The sequence below is a fragment of the Procambarus clarkii genome, chromosome 45 (genome assembly GCF_040958095.1).
Source record: "Procambarus clarkii isolate CNS0578487 chromosome 45, FALCON_Pclarkii_2.0, whole genome shotgun sequence".
Classification (NCBI taxonomy): domain Eukaryota; kingdom Metazoa; phylum Arthropoda; class Malacostraca; order Decapoda; family Cambaridae; genus Procambarus; species Procambarus clarkii.
In genome coordinates, this window is record NC_091194.1 from 1,091,327 (window position 1) to 1,108,720 (window position 17,394).

The window sequence follows — 17,394 nt, forward strand, 5'->3', positions numbered from 1 at the left end:
CCGAAAGCGAACCTCAAAAACCCTAACAGGCTTTCTATCCCCAACGACAGGAAAGCAACCGCTTTGACAAATCAGTTCGTGCTGGTTGTATGCTATTGATTCAACACCATTATACTGTATTCACAAGACCCTGTCATAGCTTCAACATGTTTGCCTAGTTTGTGACCCAAGGGTTTGTTGAGGGAGTAGGATGGTATGTTCCAGTGGTAGATTGTTGGTGCAGAGTTTGCCACTTATGACATTGAAAGAATGATATTGGCTTGGCGAGGGGGGGGGGAGGGGGTGATGGTAGCCTTTTCTTGTGGGGTCCTGTTGAACATTCAACCTTCCAGGAATTCTCAATATCTTTTTTGTCTATCAAAAATTAATACTGTTTGTGAATCCAGATCAGATCTGAAGCTATATACTGTGAATCCAAATTGTGGGGGCTGTACGATATTGTAAAGAAAAAAAAACAAATTTAATGCATAAACAAAAATTTACCATCTCCTGCTCATTATAGTACTACCCCCATCTATTTCTGTTTTGACAAGTAACACTTTAGCTAATGTATACAAATATGGCAAGCGCAGGATTCATCAAATATTTACGTGTTCACTTAAGATACCTGTACTGTACATCTTTCTTCAGTCATGATAGCTTAGTCTGTATTTATATTACAGTTTATGAGCTTCAAAACTTCACAACCCAAGGTAATTGTTATAGATAACCTTACAGTTTATGAACTCCAAGAGATGATTAACTGAAGATGTACAAGTTTGCCAAGTGAAGGCGTAAATGCTCGACAAATAATAGCCCTAGTCAATATGCAGACGACTGTACTACATTAGAAATTAAAAATGTTACCTTAAGCACTATGTATACTACAGTATCAGTCTTTACACATCAAATGACAAAGACGATGCAAGATCTTTATAGCAGGTATTTTGATTACCTATCAACGTTTACAATTTCATCATAATTCTTCTTAAAGGTATGGATGGAATTGGCTTCAACAACATCTTCCTTCAATGCATAATGACCACTTACTGCCCATCCGTACAAGGAGCAAAAACAATATGTACTTTACTTACCATCATCTGGACTCTGGCGTTTCTTGATGCTGCTGTCACCACTTGTCAAAAGGACGGTATATCCTGTAACATTATTATCTACTTTATTATTTACAAACAATGATAATTAACAAAATTTATTGTAAAATTTTTTTAAGAGCAATCATATTTACAAAAATATATTTTGTCCATTACTATTTTCTATTTCTAAGAGGTATAAATACTAGACAAAAAAGGCAATAAAACATCATGAGGTGTGGACACTGGTGCACAACCAAGACGCTTCATCTTACCAGCCATTATTTAAGGCCTTTACCAAGACCGTGTGCTTGCAAGTTGGAAACCCCTGATATTTCATGTTTTAAGGCACGATTCCATATATATGACAAGGCAAAAAATTTCACTGTTTTGGCTACACTTGCCACCATCAGAGGTTGTGAAGCTACCTACTACTCATCAACACAATCACTTGTTTTTTTCATGTAAAATCTGCTATTAGTCATAGCACTCATCCTTAACGAAAATTTACAGTACTGTATAACATTTAAGAATTTGCTTATTCAGGGGAAAACAGAACGTGTTTGAGTTACCTGAAACGAACAAGAGTGGGAAGCAGCGGAAGATAATTCCTCATTGCCACCCATCATAACACTCGCTCTTCAGAACACACGTGCCTCATCACTTACATCCAACATTCTAAGTTTTCTACACCTAACATGGTGGCAACCTTATATTTTCAGGTTCCTTAGTTTAAAATAAAATGGCATTGCTCAACCCACACAGCAAATTTTGCCAGAACATCTAATAGATTTCCATCAAAAATGGCTTGCCCTTGCAATTTCAAATCCAAGTATTATATGTAATGCACCATTGTATAAATCTTGTCCATACAGATGTGAAAATAAACATGATGCTATTTATGAAAATACACTACTGCTTAAAATACAAAGTACAGTACAGCAATACCATAGCATGCAACATATTGCCCTCTTAATGGGAATGCATAATACATCAAACAAAAATATGCAGACAAACGTACCTTCAAATAATCGAGAATTTTCGGCAGGAAGTGGACCCAGGCGAGGATCCAGCGGCATATCCTCCTCTAATGTTTGTAACGATTTTGGAGTCTGGGTACCACTGCTTTGACCTGACATTTTGAATCATCAATATTCTGTATTTAAAATGACATATCAGCAAATGTTTGCATTTAATGCAAAATCTGTTCTGGTCATTTTTTTTTTTAATACATTATCCAAGGTTAGGAGGCGAGACTAGACATCCCGAGACCTTGGTACGAACACTGCTAATATTTTTAATTTTAATTCTCAATTAATATAAAATTTTGTATACATTGTCTTCATTACCTATAATTATGATAAATTTAAATGAATAATAACAGGTTATGTATATCTGTACTATATAATCAATATATTGTACTATATATAATCCAGTACCTATAATCACTACTGTATATAAATTTAAGTATCCGGTAGTTTTTAAATATTTAAAATTACCCTAGTAATCATAATCAATAGTCAACTACAAACATCTGTAATAAACTTCTTTAGTACATATATAAAATATCTCTCACACACAACTACTTTTCTGTAACATCGTTCTTATTCACCCATAATTATATACAGTTAACTATAATGATTACTTATAATAAATGTTTATAATTATAAATCATTTAGTCAGAATTAAGCAAAATGTCACCCATTTTATTCCTAAAATGTCAGTTGGATTTAGACGGCTGAACACCTGTTTAGTCCAGCCAGCATTGTAAGGATTGTGGATACAAGTTGCGACAAATAAAGATTCCGATTCTGATAATGACATTGTCTATTTGCTAGGTTGTTACTCTACAACCATTAACGAGTGAAGTTTTTTTATTCAATTTGATTCGACTACAGGTATTATTAAAGGTTACTTATACATACAGTAATCAATCAATTTGGTAAATAACATTACATAATTTCCAAGCCAAAAAACTAGATCATTTGGGAACCAATAAAACTGCCACAGTAAAACTTATTTATGTACAGTACGTACATATACGTGTGCACATATATACTATATATGTAAATGCAATTTAAAGCAATTTAGATTGCTTAAAAATACGGGAGACACTTGAGACAGACATTTAACACCAAGGCAACTAATCTCTCTCAGACCACTACTCCCGAATCATCAAAAAAGCGGGAAGGGAAGGAAACTATTTGGAGAAAGAGCCAAGCCATCATGATTATAGCACTGGGAAGGAGCCGCCAGGATAAGGATTAGGGATGGGCCGGGGGGGAAAGAAATGGAGCCAGACCACTTTGACAGGGATTGAAAGCAGACTTTCATGAAGCGAGGCAATCACTACCATCCAACCCAAGTGGTTGGTTTCCAGAAGGCAGGAGAAACTGTAGAATTATCAATCCAGCCCTGAATGACCAAAACAACATACATTCCATTATACTGTATTTAAGACACTTCATTTGAAATCAACTAGACTGCCAAGTATTGCTCTGTTATTATTGTAATAAATATTATTATATATATTACAATTTACCCTACCGTATTGTAAGTATAATAGGCATTATTACATATTACTGTTTATTGGTAGCTTCTCTATCGCAATCACTACTAAAGCTCTAAGCATAGTCAGGGGCACGTCTCTTGCACCTAAGTGCGAGTAGCTTTGAACAGAGATATTTTGCCTCATCGTGTGGCCATGATTTCTTTGATGTTTCATTAGACCACATACTCAAACTCATTTCTTGAGCTTTTCATTCTTATAGGCCAAGATTTCTATTGTGTGTCAGGTCGACTATATTTTTCGAAGGGGTTTCTCCTCTGGTATTTGAATTTCTTACACAATTGTCACAAGATCTAGCCCTAGCCTCAGACATTTGGGCAGTGCACAAATCCTTAAGGATCTCGCACGTATTCAGGTGACAAACGTTTTTATCAGCCCTAAGATTATATTTGATTTTTCAACTTAAGACAATGACATGGTTCCTCTGACATAACTAGTGTTTTTTATTCCTAGTTTGCTCATGAGAGGCAGAATAGTATATTTACTCCAATTTGTGTTCTTTTGTTTTATATAGTTGCACAGAGTGATGTAGTGTTATTTTCTTCCCTAGTTTATTCTTAAGTGTGGCAGGCTGGAATCTTCAATTTGCCTTTAGTGACCCACTCCATACAGTACAGTGTGGTAATTTTTACATGCTGCTAGCCATTTCTGCTGCTTGGTACTGTGTGATTGGATTCCCCCCAAGCTTGATCTGGGGATTTCCTGGAATCCTCTAAGTCTCCTAGGATTTTCTTTACTAGTTTGCTTCGCAAATGAGCCAGCCTGCTTAATTAGGCATCACAGAACTCTCTGGGTCTTCCCAATGCAAGCTCGTGCTCTTGACCAGTGAGTGGGTAATAATGTATTTGGGTAATAATGAATCAACATTGACATTAATCCTCTTATTTCAGTGTTATTTGAGATTATACCAGATGGAGAATACTCTTGCAGAAAACATTTCATACTCTGTCATTTTATCATCAGTATAAATACACCACTCAATTTATCTTTGTGCTCACTCCAACATCTCTTGCAACGATGAGATAATTGCCTATACAGTAATTTAATTGAATACCAATCAGATTGATCATACCACCAACCAGGAGCCCACATAAGAAACCAGGCCACATAAACATTAGCCTTCAGGACCACCACATGGTAGCCTCAAGATAGGGAGTGTACTTTTTTTCCCATTCTTCTGTTGGCACCCTTTGCTGAAGAGATTCTTTGAATAATTTTCTACCGAGTGGCCAAGTTTCTCCACACATTTCTTCAGGATCATTAGCATAACATCACTGAGGCCTACTGCTTCATTGTCATCAAGGTCCTTCAATAGATTTTCTAGTTCTATATTTCCTATATTCTCTCTGCATTCTGGCTTATGATGTGGAGCACCATTTAGTTCTTAACCATAAGCTACATTCATATTTTAACATTTACTAGAAACACTTACCTATTGTATTCTCCAAAGACTGAATGGCTGAAACAGGTAAATCAATCTCTTTAATTTATTAATGTACAGACAATTATACTTAAATTAACTGCTTAAGTGCAGCCATGATTAAACGTACCTCTTTGGCTGTGCAAAAAGTAAAATGTAAAAAATAGCTTCTCACCAGGAGACAGCTGGACGAGGGGAGTAATTTGGAATGTGGGCTGTGACGACGCAAGTTTGCTGATGAGCCAAGTGAAGGAGAAGCAAGATGTGATGATAGTATTAGAGGGTTTATATGTTTGCCATTTCACTTTAGTTTACACAATGTTTGTAATAACCATGTATTTACACATTCCATAAATGAAGCTGACCCACAGGTACTACAAGATCCAATTTCAATTGGAAACATCCTCTTGCCATCATGTTTAAGTATTGTACATTTTCAGTTAATACAGAGACATTTTCAAGATATTGCAAGGAAATTATGAAAATAAAATTAAACAACATGTGAAAAAATAGGGTTTGAGTTGAACAAAACACCCATGCTTGAGCCAATCCTTTGAATGATCTATTACCCAGAGCAATTACAATCCACTAAGGACCCTTATCCCCTACTATTCTCTTGTTGATGTCTCTCACTATGACAGGTATCTATGTAACAGCATAACACGCCCAGCAATCGAGTCAAAACAGTTAAACTTGCATGGAAACATAACCAATCCCCTGGATACACAAAAAAAAGAGTTGCAAGAGGAACAGTTTATTTACATTAACCTAACCCCATACAACAAGGAAAGGTTAAGGCAGCATAGGGCTCAACAAAAACAAAAGCAAAGCCACATTATACCCTCAAGAAAAACCCAAACAAACAGATCTGCCTTGCAGCCATGCAAAGGAAAGAGCAGGACCAGTCTTCCTAGTATGTCCTAAAATGAACCTCAGTATCAAGGTTCAGGCCCAGGATAATACCTCTGAGAAACCAAGACAAACAATTCAATAGGAGGAAAACCAATATTGAAAGCCACAGCGAACAGCTTCAGAAAAGATATCTTTGAGGCTGAAGGTCATCGTCAAACAGTGCCCAGGAAAATAACCTTGAAACAATGTATAGCTATTGACAGTTGTAAATTGCCTGGTCGAGGAAAACTAGCCATTATTTTCCTTTGCAGAGTTTGGGAGTTATGTTGGTGGATGCTAGGCACCAGGTGAGGTTGCCAGTAGTTAAAGCCGTACAGTAATTGGAATACCTTGTGTTAATTATAGCTTTCAGGGGGTGCTGATGGTACTGCTCCCTCATTGTATACCAGCAAGCTGGTCCCTCTGCAGTGGTTTGAGTTGGATTCGTCACTGTCTCCTTTTCCTTGACAAGAATCGCAAGACCATTTATCAAGACACTTGTGACAGTGGAGGACAATGTCGGTGAAAATGTAGTGAGAAACAGGAGTCCCTTGTGTGCAATACTGGTTTTAGCTCGGTATCTAAAGGGCCACTGCTCAGAAATCATTACGTATCTATTTACCAAGAACCACCAATGCATGAACTGTTCTATAGACCAGTTAAACTATTTTAATCAAAACTATTTACGATCACTGGAAAAACAAATGCAAGTTTGTCATATAACCCTCTGCTCTCTACTAATAAAGTATTTCTTTGTCAAATACAAATGCAATCATGATTACCTTTGCTAAAATATTAATTATTACTGGGTTAATTTTCTTTTATACACTGAAATTAGCTCCAAACAAAAGCTCTGTTAAGGATGTATTTCAAAGGGATAGAGAAGTGCATATGCCAAGTGTATCTTGAAGACTTTGATTTGACCATTCTATAATAAATGCTGAAAATAATATATACAGTACTGTACTAATAATGTACAGTAAAATTAACATATCCACAAGGGCCATGATGAGGGTTCGAACCTACATCTGGGATGATCCCAGACGAGCCTTAGTTGACTGCACAACGGCACGGTTAAAAGAATTGCAACCTGGAGTGCTACTTTCCCTCACGAGGTTCCTGCAGCTTCTCCGAAGCACAAACCGGGGTTTTACACAATTCTCCCCATGCACCCAGACTGTCAAACAAATCTTCTACCTCTTTGCCCTTACTTTCCTCTGTGTAATGTACAATACATGTATGTACAATATATGCTAAATAAAGGATTATGATCAAGTCTTAACTAAATTAGAAAAATACCTGGCTGCCGACCACGTTTCTTGGGTGGAGTTAGGGGTGTGTCAGTTGCCTGAAGTGCCACCACTTGCATGGGAAGTTGTTCTTGTAACCTGGTGGTTAGAAGTTCCTTCTCCAAAGTTGTACCACTGGACGTTGCTCCGACAGCACGACTAGTACGAGGTGTACGGGGAGTACGGGGTGTTCTGGGAGTGCCTTGACGTCTGCGGCCCTTGGGAGTGGATTTGACTGGTGTAGCTTCAGTGTCACTTTCACTCTCTTCAGAGAGAACAGGCAAGTTCTGTTGTCTGGCCACTCTGGAACCTTTAGCAGAAGCAGCACCTTTTCTTGGAGATCTACCAGACACAGAACAAAATTCCTCGGATTCACCAGCAGTAGCATCACTGGTATCAAGATTGTCGTCTTCCTTTTTGGAGTGAGGTGATGAAAATTGTTCAGGCTGTATGCGCCTTCGTCTACCAGCGACAATATTGTCTAAAGAAATATCTCTTCCCGGAGATGCTACAAGATTACGGAAGGCCAATCGTGCCTGTAAAATAACGTGTGCTTGTGGGCTTGTAAGTAACAGGTGAGAGTGGGGTACACGCTGAGTCACTCCTCTATCAGTTTTCACTATGTGTAACACTGTTGCCCCAACTCGTACATGGCCTATTACAACCCCAGGGTCACAATAATGCTCAGTTTGTTGACGAACATAGCAAGTTTGACCACGAGGTAATAAATCAGTGGGCAACAAATACACTTCCCTTACAGAGGCAGTATGTTGGTCCAGTGTAAACTGTACATGCCAACGATCGGCACCATCATGTTCTTTCAACACGGCAGAATAATAGTTATTATCTGTGAAACGGGCAAACACTAACAAACCCACTTCCAACTCTACTTCCCTCACACGCTTTAAAACTTGAGCTAGCTGCCGTTCTGCGTCAGTACCACCTTGCCCAACAAATGCTTCCTCCTCCTCTTCTGACAGTGGAACCTGAGAGTTTTCAAGCATTTTCCAGACATTAGACGGGAGGGAATCAAACAAGTCGGCAACAGGATCTACACCCTTTGTGACTGGCGAGTCTTTAGTGTTATCAGTTAAAACAGTACTAGCTATAGGTTGAATACCCTCTAGAGATTCTTCTTCATAGTCCATATCATCAAACTGAGGAAGTTGCTTATTGGCCATAACTTTGCTTCGACCTCGCCCCCGACCTCTTACTGGAGAACTTCTTGATTGAGTCCCATAGTTACCACCTCTTCTGCTGCCACGGCTGCGAGGACGGCCACGACCCCTTCCCTTACCCCTCTGCTCTGTTATTTCATCATTACTAGATAATGTTGAAGATCCCTTGAGATTACTATACTCGCTTAATCTTTCTACCTCTGATGAAGAGTCTTGAATTAATTTTTCAGGCGACTTTGAAAGAATGTCCATTCCCTTTCCACTCTTTGGTCGTGCTGCAGGAATAACAAAAATGCCATCATCAGAAAAACTCTTCCCAAATGTAGCATCCCTGGTCTCAATGCCACGAGGCGGAGAAGGGAGTGTCGAGATACTTTCAATCGATAGCCTTGAAGATTCAGCGATGGACATTATAGACATACGATGAGAAGAACCTGACGAGGAGGAACTCTTATCCCCAAAATATCCCGATGATGAGCATGTTGTGCGCGATATGCTGCTTATATCAGATATCCTACTATGACGACTTCCACTACTCCCACTTCCAGCCTCAACTTGCCGAAAAACTAATTTAGTGATGGCCATCTTTTTCGCATCTTCAATTACATATATTATATCCCCAGTTATTGGATGAATGTACTCTTCTGGTGCTTTGGATAAATCCCTTTTTTTAATAAACCCTGCCTTCAGCACATCATCAATGTTGGACAAGTTATTAATGTCTGGTAGAAGCTCTGTATCTGGGGTGCTTGCCCCTCTATCTGGTGATCTCGCTGTTAGTGAAGATTTTGCAGCACCACCTTCTTCCGGCGATACGCTCCGAGACTTGGAAGTCTCCGCTGCAGATAATCCATGAGCCTCCTTGTCAATGTAGCTGGCACCTTCACCAGAAATGTTTGGACTAATACCTTGGCTTGTGTTTGGAGTCGAGGTTTTTCTTTCATCCAACGTTAATGTTAAAGGCTTTGGTAACTTTTCTGAGGGTTGTGTGGCTTTTACTGGGAAATAAAGCTTTTTTTTTTGTACATGCAGAGGCCCTTCACCTTCATTGTCGGTATCGTCTGCAAAAACCACTGGTGAACCTTGAGAGAGACTTGGGCTATGTATGCTTTGTGACAAGTGTGAGAGAACCACGCCAGATATGGGAGTTGAGGTACCTCCTTTTTCAAGAATACGACCAGTAACAGATTCTTTAGTCATTTTAATATCTGGAGTATTACTCTTAGCTTCTTTATGTTCAAAGGAACTTTCCCCTAAAGTTTTAAATTTAGATTCTCTATCTTCAGCTGTCTTATCTTCAATCAATTTCTCTTCAATTTTAATTCTTTCTTTGGCTGCCTTGGAGGCTTTAACAAACACAGACTCGCTTTCTTGTGATTCTTGGTTATCTTGAGATGACGGGGTGCATACATCGGGCATCTGCAGCCTTGTTGCAGCTTGTGCTGGCTGAGAGCTGTCAGCAGGTAACACTTCTCCAATGCTGCTTTGTACTTCACTTGCACTCCCTTCCATTTCAGAGCACTCAACTTTTTCTTTACTACATGCCATCATTTTTTCACTATCACCAGTCTGAGAGACTGATGAGATACTTTTATTAGCATTCAAGAGCTTTTCTTTACTTTCAGAAGACACAGAAATTGGTAATGTGATCAGTGGTTCAATATCTGGTTGAGTGAGGATAGCTGGCTTACATATTCTCTCAAGCTGAGTGGCAGGCATACTCCCAATAATGTCTTGGTCAGTTTTTTGACAGTCTTCGTCACTACTCGATGACAGTGTGTCGTGGCATTTAAGATGCTCCGATTCTGACAAAGGCAAAAGACTTTGAGACTCTTTTTCCATTAGAGGTTCTGAAAACATTGGTTCCTGGGAGAATCTCTGGCCTGCCTCCTCTTCTGTGTACTGTGATTCACGTTCTGTGCAGCTCAACATTAAACTAAAGTCTTGTGATCCCACATTCTCGTCTACTCTACTTCGTTTTTGCTTTTCATAAACAACCTCAATACTACGATCCTTATCTTCAATAATCTCTATATCGCTGTCATCCTTATCAGACATCTGAGACTCGTCTTCTGGTGAACTATGCATTCTTACAGGCATGGGGATGGATCTTCTTGCAAAAGTTAATCCACTGTTACTACTGTTTTCTGTACGAGTTGGGCTGTGTGGCGACTCTTTACTCTCCTGAGGGCTACTACTATCCTCCTCAGTGTCTATCGGTAGCCGTCTTGGAATGTCTGTTCGTGTGTGTCCACTACTTTCATCTTCTGTATCTACTGGAAATTTTCTTTTAGGTTTATTCTGCTTTTCCTGTTCACTACTTTCCTGTGCATCAGCAGGATGGCAAACCGAGTCATCAGCTTTCTCAACACTAGTCTTAAAAGTAATGGATTTAGCTATACCAGTTAGATGTACATGCTTTGTTGTTCTAGGCGGTAGCTTCTGTTGCTTCGGACTGATCTCTACATCCTTGTGAGTTAGTGACGAGTAATCTACAATAACCTTGTCATCTCCAGATTCACTAGCTTCAGATGTATCTTCAGTTCTGCACTGTTTATATGGAATCTGTGATGTATCCGAATCAGAAGTAAGATCATCCCGCTCGCCTCTCTTTCTCTTCGTGGGTGATGACTGGGGATACCTCGGCTGGTCATGTGTACGGGGGTAACTTGGGTATGGGTGTAAGTGAGAAGAACCAACTCGCAAACTTGATGGAGTATCCGGTACAAACCTGTAGACAATACAGTAGTTGAAATCAGGTGGAAAACCTGTAGACAATAGATAGTTGAAATCAGGTGAAAATTTCATTATGAAACCTAGTCAATTCCCAACTTAATGAAAAAACATGGGTAAAATGCACTTTATGTAGAAAAGTAAACAAATATGCTGAGACATCAGGTTAATTTGGTAATATTAATTGTTATAATGTAGCATATACAGTTAAATTCTTAATCATTTATTAGTTCAATGATATTCTGATAGAATAAACGATCGGCTAATCTTTTCAAGTAAAATTACACAATTCTCTGTAACAAACAATACAAATAAATCAACGCGTGAATGATGTGCTCTTTTCCAAGACCAAAAATCACTGGCGTAGCTATAGCCCGCGTGAACCACCCAGGACAATTAACCACTGTGCTCTATGGAATTTTAGACCCCCCCACCTTAACAGTTGACTTTAAATGGCATTGCCATGTAATTAGGTCATGAAGACAGTCTAGTGTATTACGATATATTAGTGTGCCGCATGGTGATACAAGACCCATCCCACACCCACTCAATCTAAAAAGAATGAGAATTAGGAATGCCAACAATTTATCTACAAACTACCAATGCCAAAAAAATTATATCAATTCTGGGCACCATAATAGGGCCAGGGAGCCCCAATACACATTGTTAAACAAGAGAGGTGATAAAAAAGGGAAGAGCAACAGCTCAGATATGCAAACTCGGTAAAGAGCATTAAATACATTTATACTATACTACATTTACAAGTTAACCCCTAAACTGCTCCAGTGGCTCTCAAGCAATAGAGGCCTCTGTGCCTATCACCTATGGAAGATTTAATGTGCCTCATAATAATCAAAATTCCTACAAATTATACATGAACATTGTTCAACACATTACCTCTCGCAATCGTTTGCCTTAATAGAAAATAATCATGAAAGTCTTAGTTTCCTTCCTAGGAATTACTATTAAAAATTGGCACCATGTCAGGTGCATCACCATCCATTTACTTGTATACCTGGAAGATTAATGAGAAATCTATTACAAATTGTTAACTTAAAAATTTGTTTTCAGAATTTGACACTTTCAAATTTTCTTCGCCTCGCAATGGCCAAACTAAAATACAATACAGCATTAGAATTTCCCCAACATCAGAAAGCTATGTTCCGAGACAAGAAAGAAAATCATTTTTGTTTATGCACACCAGGAAATCTACCTAAAAAGGGGTGCACAGTTTGAGAGTTAAGGTACCTCTATCCCGCATGCCACAACATACCCACAACCATACACTACAGCATGCAAAAAAGGACAGGGGAACCTATTTATGCAACCGTTATAACAGGCCACGCGAAAAAGATAACAGCACCGATGGACACAGGAACCATCACCACACAGAAAAGGCAGCCAAGGGTGATGTAAAACCAAAAATATCATGGAATAATTGGCAAGTATTGCATCTGGAGGAGAGCGCTTTACAATCTCCAGAGCCTGTGGGCATGCTTGAATGGAGTAGTAGTAGGGATCCATCAGTCTCAGGAGTCTATGGAGTTGCACTCTGGTTGTCGGTCTGGAGTGGACTCAAGGCCACAAAGCCAGGGTTGGTCGATGCGGAGAGTAAGAGTTGAATATTGACAGATCATGATTGTGGGATGAAAATCTGGCCGAATCAATTTAACCAATCCATCAACTAATAAAGAAGAGACTTGGAGGGCCGAGTAGAGATTATGGGGGCGTGAGCAGGTTTTCGTCGATTAAGGAAGAGCCATCCAAGATGAAGACAACACTAATAATGACACAGCAACTACAAGACAAGAAGTGATGGACAGATGAACCAGACAGGAAGCCCTAAGGTAACATACATGTCCTATGCAAGTGACAGTAAAGGTCTCTAAATGAAGAGATTCAGATCTGGATAGTAAACTAGAGAAGAGCAGCAAGAGGGGATTAGAAACTAGGTCTGATTCAGCCACAACTGTGCCTTTTATTTTTACTCTAACTACTATTACTATTGTTTAATTTTACTTGGGATCATCAAGGGTCATTTAAACGATATTTCTCAATTTGTTTCATACAAAACATTTGTTTCATCCTATGTAACAGAAAAGGGATTCACTAAATGCCTACTTCTGCTGCCAAATCACAACAAGCATTTAAAATATTTTTATATATTTAAAGTACATTTACCTTCTCGGAGAAGACGGTGTGTATTGCTCCTCATCCTCCCGAGTCAGGTGAAGAATGGGAACAGTGGTAGCAGGCGTCAATGTCACAGCAGCAGTAGTATCCTCACCTAAAAGTTGTGTACATATTAGACATATATGAAGCCTTAATACACTATCGTTATAACTTCTCTCACCCCACATCTTTCGTACACCACTGCAATACAGTATCTCAAAATGACTTCTTCCTCATTTACTCGTGCCAAAAACATTTTTAACACTTTATGCCCCGGGCGTGGACGGCGCAAACTTTGACGTCATGACTTCGGCAGTGCGGGCAAGCGCGCGGTGACACCGAAATGTGTATACTAGTTTCAGTTTTCTCACCTTAATTCTCGTGCTATGTCATTCGTTTTGGTATCATTGTGTTCGCAATAGAATTCCCTACAGGTGTATATGCATATCGGGTCCAAAAGCCCGGCATGAATCCTTAGCAAACCCCAGAGTTACCCTTGAACGAGCAACAAGTGGCACACCCGCAACCTAATGTGTATACTCGTTCAGTTTGATAACATCAATTTTCATGTTGCGTCTCATTTTGGTATTAAATTGTTCGCAATATAAAGGCGAGTATTTTAAAACTAGTCCCATAATAAAGCAATAAATGGAACTTTTACAAATTTTAAAATTTGAACGCACATCACAAAATTATATTTATGTGCGCACTCTAAAGGCACTCATTTTAAAACCACTCCCAGATTGCTCGAATAAAATTTAAATTTTTAACAAATATTTTAAAATGTGGACGCTGCTCGCGTTACCAATTTGGACGCAAGAGAAAAATTATGAATGCCAGGGGCGTTATAAGTGCAAAAGTGTCAAGTACTGTAAGAGCTCGGTTTGTAATCAGAATTCCTGTAACTAATCTTTGGGTAATCCAATTGATCTCCAATTCATCATGCATGGAATAAATGGCAGGAGTAGCAAGTAAACGATGAAAATGCAAGGGTAATGGTGGGAGTAACCAAGTTGTGGCACAAAAAATTGCAAAAGTTAATTTTTGGAAATTCCTGGCAAGAAATTCGGCCAGCTCAATGCTCTGATAACTTTAATAGGGGTGGGCCCCCTTATGATTTTGTACTGCTGAGCACAGACTTTAGCTTCATTATATACAGTATTTATGCCTCAGTATTTTTGTTTTCCTATTATGACATGGGTTGGCTTGGCTGGAGAACACAAACAGCAACACCTTCAAAATTTAAACATTCAGTGGAAACCAGCTAAAACAAACCTAGCTGAAGTAAATTCATAGAAGAGCTAAACAGATTATAGTCCAATAAAAATTTATTGGCAAAAGGAAAAAAGTAAACATTTATAAGATTCATTCATCTAAGCCATTGCTGTGCCTGTATCAAAATATATCTAGGTTAAAAGCCGACCTCATTTTACTACAACACTAAATCAAATCAAATTTACTTAAAACTTAAAATATGGCAATTTTCCACATTACAGTATCAAGAGTTTCATGCTAAATATTACATTACTATATTTACAGGGCGAATCCATTTCTTCACACAATGTCTCTGAACAGCAGCCCCGTTGTGCATGGAGGAAAAGCAAAGTGGAAATATATTCCCATTTGGCAGCAATACTAGAGGAATGGAGTGAGCATGAGTGTTCATAATTGTAAGTACACTATGTTCAAAAAGCACCAAAATATTAATTTCCTATTAAAAAAATTTAAACCCAAAGACACTTCTCCCAGAATAGGACGACACAGCATTTGGCTTAGAGCACGTAGCAGCAATCACTGAACCGAACCAACTGGGCAAGTCAACCCGTCCTTAGACCAAGTCCATTCTATCCAGCGGTCGACCCCAAAGACGCATTCATCAATTTTTTTTTTTTTTTTTTTTTTTAAGTTTAGAGTCATGGCCAGGTTGTGGGGAAGACCGCAGGAGTCCTGACGGTCTCCAGGTCCAGTAATGTTTTAGTGCTGGGAAGACAGGTCATCACGAGCATAGCTCTCATCCTGTAACTACACGTGGGTAATTACACTTGGGAAATTACCCGTTTTGAGTCGCCATAACACTAGCATTTTACCATCAAGTGTGATACGCTTCTTTGGCAATGTCACTTGCCTCTCTTATCTGCCATTATGAGTAATACCGCTTATCAAGGTAAATTTCTCCACAGAGAGAGCATGGTGGAAAACACCAGCCATGTTGCAGTAGACCACAACTCTGAAAACCAATCTTCACCAGAAAGCACACAGTACTACACACTAGTTCTCCTTTGATGAGCACATATAGTACAGTATGTGTGTGCTCTCATTACCCAAAGATTACACAACACAGCTTACTTTATCAGTCTAGTAGCCACGAGAAAATACACACAATAACACACAGTAAATCATTTTCACCGTCTTATTTAAAAAAATCTTACATGCATAATAATTTTTTAACTGTTGGTAAAACTATGTTTATGTTTTAAGGGTAAATTTCAAAGACATAAATATGAAAACATTCGTGAGTAAAGTTGACTTGGGCCCTTTAAGCATACAGTTAGTAGTGAAAACTTTAAATTACCATATCAAAAATAGTCTATTTATGCACAATTATCAATCTGCTGGTATACTTAGTTGCCATATTTTTTTAAATATTTTGCATTAAAAATCCTGAAATTCAGGAGAGAAGAGAGCGAGAGAGAAAGCCATACTATATCATTAAACTGGCAAGACACTAAACTGATCCAACTTCACTTAAAAAAAAATCTGAACGTATTGTGCTGTTGTGCATTTGGGAGCTTGGTAAGCTTTTTGAGACTATCTTACTATCAGCACTTTCAAGTACTGTACAGTACAGCACTTCACTATCATACCTATATGGTGCGGTTTTCCATGGGGTGCCTTTGGCGATTCCAATTTTTCATCTTGACTTTCAAAAAGGTCTTCTTGGGAGCTCATCATTTCAACATCACTGGCTGGAAACAAAATATATACACCATAAATAAAAAAATCTAGAATATTGTCAGGAATTTCACAAAATCTCTACAAAAATCCAACATGCAGCTGAATGTAAATATGTTGGAAAAAAAAATGTAGACTATGTGATGTGGCCATCTGTAACAAGAGAAAAAAAATACTGATATTTCTGTGGAAAAAAAAGACTTTAGTCATGATGCACGAGTTGATACCCGATACCTGGTTGATGGGGTTCTACTCCCCATGCCTGGCCCGAGGCCAGGCTTGACTTTTGAGAGTTTGGTCCACTTTGACCATCTGAAAAAATTTACCGATCATTAAAAATCCTAAAATTCTCAAAAGAAGAGAGCAACAGAGAAATCAACATACTAGATCATGGAACTGGCAATTTCCACCAAACCTCTGTAGACAAGACAAATGAAGAAGAGTTCTACAACCGAGAAACTTTAGGATCAGAGCAAATACCCAAAAGCAAAACCATAGCCGCTACTCAACAAAAATAGGCAACAATCCTGCCAGCTAGCTCACAAGGACTCCAGAAGGGAGGAAAAGATGTGAGGCAGGTAAAGAGGATTTAGCACATCTGCCAGGCATGCACATGCCTCAGGTCCATTGTACTGGACCATCGAGGGAAACGGACAGGCCATAGTCTGAGAAAAGTGGAGCATCGAGGACCTAAAATAGTTCCCCTCGTCGCCAGAACAAGACAGATGAAGAGATGCCTATCACTTTACAATACCTGAACAATAAAGTATCCACTTTCCCAATGGAAATCATTGCCAATAAAGTAAATAAGGACTCAAAGAACCACAGATACATGGCTTTAGAAATTTAAATAGACTTTCAAAAAGGAATACAAATAAAAACTTAAAACCAAAAGTAATATTTTATACGAGACACTAGTTTGTGAACGCAATGCAAGTGGTGTTGCCATTTTTTTTTATTTCATTAATTTCATTACATTAAACTTTGGTACTTCACTATCTTACCCATATGAAGTTGCCCATGAGGTGGCTTGGAGGGTGTCATTTCCTCATCTTGACTTTCAAACAGGTCTTCTTGGGAGCTGGCCATTTCAACATCACTTGCTGCAAAAAAAAATTAT

General features: G+C 38.7%; 1 protein-coding gene across 4 annotated transcripts in view; it reads right to left on the minus strand.

The window, feature by feature from the left end:
- LOC123769957 (TP53-binding protein 1) overlaps positions 1-17,394 on the minus strand; it is a 28,614-nt gene that overhangs the window by 5,982 nt on the left and 5,238 nt on the right. The window contains exons 6-12 of one of the 4 annotated variants that reach the window (XM_045761473.2): positions 17,279-17,377; positions 16,187-16,288; positions 13,332-13,437; positions 7,250-11,148; positions 5,072-5,098; positions 2,092-2,202; positions 1,074-1,136 (exon numbers count right to left, since the gene is read on the minus strand). In XM_045761473.2, coding sequence (XP_045617429.2) covers positions 1,074-1,136; positions 2,092-2,202; positions 5,072-5,098; positions 7,250-11,148; positions 13,332-13,437; positions 16,187-16,288; positions 17,279-17,377 — 4,407 coding nt within the window. Of the gene's footprint in view, positions 1-1,073; positions 1,137-2,091; positions 2,203-5,071; positions 5,099-5,135; positions 5,294-6,203; positions 6,414-7,249; positions 11,149-13,331; positions 13,438-16,186; positions 16,289-17,278; positions 17,378-17,394 lie in introns of those variants that run through there. The other 3 variants (XM_045761474.2, XM_045761475.2, XM_045761476.2) reach the window with 3 other exon arrangements.